Source organism: Wyeomyia smithii, chromosome 1, assembly GCF_029784165.1.
Source record: "Wyeomyia smithii strain HCP4-BCI-WySm-NY-G18 chromosome 1, ASM2978416v1, whole genome shotgun sequence".
Classification (NCBI taxonomy): Eukaryota; Metazoa; Arthropoda; class Insecta; order Diptera; family Culicidae; genus Wyeomyia; species Wyeomyia smithii.
The window spans coordinates 90,412,942-90,417,262 of record NC_073694.1 but is presented as its reverse complement, the minus strand read 5'-3'; the positions used below and the strand labels follow the sequence as shown (position 1 = coordinate 90,417,262).

General features: G+C 43.6%; 1 protein-coding gene across 1 annotated transcript; it reads left to right on the top strand.

The window, feature by feature from the left end:
• The first annotated feature begins 1,574 nt into the window (after nucleotides 1-1,574).
• LOC129716916 (uncharacterized) lies at nucleotides 1,575-3,374 on the top strand. Its single transcript, XM_055666761.1, has one exon. It carries the CDS (start codon nucleotides 1,575-1,577, stop codon nucleotides 3,372-3,374), a length of 1,800 nt encoding a protein of 599 aa, XP_055522736.1.
• Nucleotides 3,375-4,321: the final 947 nt, after the last annotated feature.

Below are 4,321 nucleotides of genomic sequence, written 5' to 3'. Positions count from 1 at the left end.
ATTTGGTCGCAATGGCAAGCGATGTGACGATGCATGTTGATCCCATGCATGCGACGCATGTAAGGCAAGATAAGCACAAGCGGGAAAATCATTCAAAGAAAAAGTTATTCATTCACCATACAGAAACGAGCACAGGCTCAGGTGACAAAGAGATATGTTCTAAAGATTCTAAAGAATCGAAACCAGTAAAAACATGTTCCTATTGTAATAAAAGTGGACATCTCGTTGCAATTTGTTTTTCATTCAAACGATTATATATAGAGGGTCGATGGAAAGCCGTTCGTGAAAAGAATTTGTGTCGCATTTGTTTAGTACCACACAAATCTTGGCCATGTCGATCGAAACGAGAATGCGGAATTGATAATTGTCGGTTACGTCATAATTCGCTGTTGCATTCCACAGTCCCGAAGAGTAATCAACATAATTTCCCAAATAATTTTACGAACAGGAACAATATCGTACATCAAAACCATCATTTCCTGCAGGCGTGTTCGCTCCTGCGTTATCTACCAGTCACACTTCATGCAAATGGTAAACAAGTTAAATTGTTCGCATTTCTAGACGACGGATTAACATCGACGATCATAGAAGCGGAAACTGCGGAACTGCTGGGAGTGAAAGGTCCACAGGAACCATTGCATCTTTGCTGGACAGGTGATGTGACGAGAGTGGAAGAACAATCACAGCGCATTCAACTGAGTGTTGCCGGAGAAAGTATGAAAAAACAATATACTTTGTCGAACGTACGAACAGTTAAACAACTTGAATTGCCGAGCCAAACATTAGAATATACAAATATCTGTCATATGCATCCGTACCTTAAAGGGTTGCCCATAAAAAGCTACTCCGATATCAGACCAAAGCTCATTATTGGAGTCGATAATGTGACACTAATCAGTACGCTGAAGATAAGAGAGGGAGGTAGTGGAGGTCTCATAGCCTCTAAAACGAGGTTGGGTTGGAGCATTTACGGTCGGCATTTGGGTTCCAGAGATCGAAAGCATCTGCACCTCCACACGGTTCAAAATAATGAAGTTCTTGACAACACAATGCTGCATGATCTAATGAAACAATTTTTCCGCATCGAAGATTCGTGTATCACATCCAAACCAGAATCAGAAGATAATAAAAGAGCAGTTCAAATTCTACAAAAAACAACAGTTCGTGTCCCAACCGGGTTTGAATTAGGACTGTTGTGGAAGAAAGATGAATATAATTTACCCAACACCTATTCCTTAGCACTCCGGTGTTTAGAATGCCTAGAAAAACGCTTATCGCGGAATCAAGACTTGTACACTAAGGTGAAAGAATTGGTTAAAAATTACATAGCAAAAGGCTATGCACATCGCGCGTCCAACAGTGAAATAAATTCAGTTAACCAGCATCACACCTGGTACCTACCACTAGGGGTTGTTCAAAATCCCAAGAAACCCAATAAAATAAGATTAATTTGGAATGCGGCGCAACTGTAGAAGGACTATGTTTCAACGATCTTTTGCTTAAAGGTCTCGCTAATAGGCGTGCTGATAAGGTTCAGAGAGAGAAGCATAGCGATTGGTGGAGATCTGCGAGAAATGTTTCACCAAATCGGTATAAGAGCAGAAGATAAACAATTTTTGCGTTTCCTTTGGAGTGACAATCCCGAAGATCTCCCGCAGGTCTACGTCATGGACGTGGCGATATTTGGAGCATCCTGTTCTCCCTGTATAGCACAGTTCGTAAAGAACAAAAATGCGGAAGAGTTTTCTCAAGAGTATCCACGAGCCGCGAAGGCAATAATTGACAACCACTATGTCGACGACTATCTCGATAGCATTGACACGATAGCCAAGGCAATTGAGTTGATGGAGCAGGTGAAATATATTCACGCCAACGGAGGATTTGAGCTTTGCCAGCTAGTATCAAATTCAACCGAAGTGTTACGTAACCTTGGAGTTGTTCAGGATATATCGACCAAAAATTTGAACTTTGATTCGGAGTCGGAAAGAGTTTTGGGAATGTTTTGCATTCCCAGTAGCGATGTATTTACGTTCACGTCCCCATCAAAAGCTGAAATTTCCGGTTCAGATAACCAGTTAGAAATCCCGACAAAAAGGCAAGTACTGTGGATTATTATGAGTGTTTTCGACCCGTTAGGATTATTATCGCAATATATAATCCACGGAAAAAATCTGATGCAACATATCTGGCGAGCTGGCACAAATTGGGACGAATTAATTCCAGAACATTTGCTCGATAGTTGGGCAGCATGGCGAGGGTACCTGAAACATTTGAACGAAATAGAAATTCCGCGATGTCTTTTGGGCTGCACTCGAATGGATAAAACAAAGCAATCAGAACTTCACGCATTCGTAGATGCGAGCCGACAAGCATACGCGTGCTCTATCTATCTTCGGACACTAGGCGAAAGTGGAGTTCAGTGTTCCCTCATCATAGCTAAAAGTAAAGTCACTCCCTTGAAACCCGTGTCAATACCAAGATTGGAGCTACAGGCAGCATTTATTGGAGCCCGCTTGATGGAGCATGTATGTCAGCATCTGACGCTTCCAACTACTCGAAGAGTATTTTGGTCGGATTCATCCACAGTACTTTCTTGGTTAAATTCCGATACATTCAACTACCATCAATACGTAGCATTTCGTATTGGAGAAATTCTCTCCAGTTCCGAGATTGATGAATGGAGGTATGTTCCATCAAAACAAAATATAGCAGATGATGCTACAAAGTGGAAAGCTGGTCCCGATCTCAGCAAAACAAGTCTCTGGTTCAATGGACCCAATTTCCTGCACCTGCCTGAGTCGGAATGGCCAGTTCAAAGGAAGCCACAAGAAACTGCTGAAGAACAAGTACAGTACTTGTATCATCATCGGCAGCAGTTACACGATCCAATCATCAAGGTGAACCGTTTCTCCAGCTGGCATCGCTTGCAACGAACAGCAGCATACGTGTGCAAAGCGACGAAACTCTTCAAGAAAGACAGCGAGAGTATCAACCATCGAGGAATGTTGACTTCAGACGAATTTAAAGCAGCCGAAAATTTGCTATGGCGACAATCGCAGATGGAGGCGTTTCCGAGAGAGTATATACGTCTAAATACAGAAAATGTGCCAGAGAATGAATCGATATTGGACAAATCAAGCCAACTATATAAACTTTCGCCATTTATGGATTCGTCGGGTGACATCAGAATGGGCAGTCGTATTAGGGCTGCCCCATACGTCCCGAATGAAGCTAAGTATCCCATCATATTATCGAAGGAGCATCCGATTACCTTTCTTCTCACAAACAGTTATCACCAACGTTTCCTTCACGCCAACAATGAAACGGTTGTCAACAAGATAAGGCAAAAATTCTACATTCCTGCCGGCTGGTGAAAAAAATTGCTGGGGCATGCCAAAAATGTAATAACGCGAAAGCAGTTCCCCGGATCCCCAGGATGGCAGCATTACCGAGAGCACGGCTGACTCCATTTATAAAACCGTTTTCGTACATTGGGGTCGATTACTTCGGTCCGATGTTGATAAAAGTGGGCAAAAGCCAAGTCAAACGTTGGGTGGCTTTGTTCACCTGCTTGACTATCCGAGCTGTACATATGGAGGTCGTACACACTTTATCGACGCAATCGTGCATAATGGCATCCCGACGATTCGTGGCACGACGCGGCGCGCCAGTTAAAGTGTACAGTGATAACGGCACCTGTTTCGTCGGAGCAAATCGACAATTAAAAATTGAAATCAAGAAAATCGATCAAAACTGCGCTGCAACATTCACAAACGCACGCACAAAATGGATTTTCAATCCACCTGAGCACCGCACATGGGCGGACTGTGGGAACGAATGGTACGATCGCTGAAAACTTCTATGCTTGCTATTGGAAATGGACTGCGGCACCCAAACGAAGAAACATTTGAAACCATTGTTCTTGAAGCCGAAGCAGTCGTAAATTCACGCCCGCTAACATATATCGCCCTCGATTCGCCGGATCAAGAGGCTCTTACGCCGAACCACTTCTTGCTGTATGGAACGCAGGGAGTAAACCAGCCAGCAGTACAACCAACAAACTATCGCAGCGTTTTGAGGGATAGTTGGAAGTTAGCTCAGTGGATGATTGACGAATTCTGGCGCCGTTGGACTAAAGAGTACCTTCCGGTTATAGCCAGATGCTCTAAATGGTTCGAACCGGTTAAGCCACTTCAGGTGGGAGATATTGTTGTCGTGGTGGACGATACGACGAGAAATCGATGGTGCAGGGGAAGGATTACGGAAGTTTTCACAGGCACAGATGGCCAAGTCAGGAAAGCCAATGTTCAAACAGCAACAG

Coding starts and splice junctions, on each gene's coding strand:
- LOC129716916 (XM_055666761.1), top strand. CDS start 1,575: ATGTTTCACCAAATCGGTATAAGAGCAGAAGATAAACAATTTTTGCGT.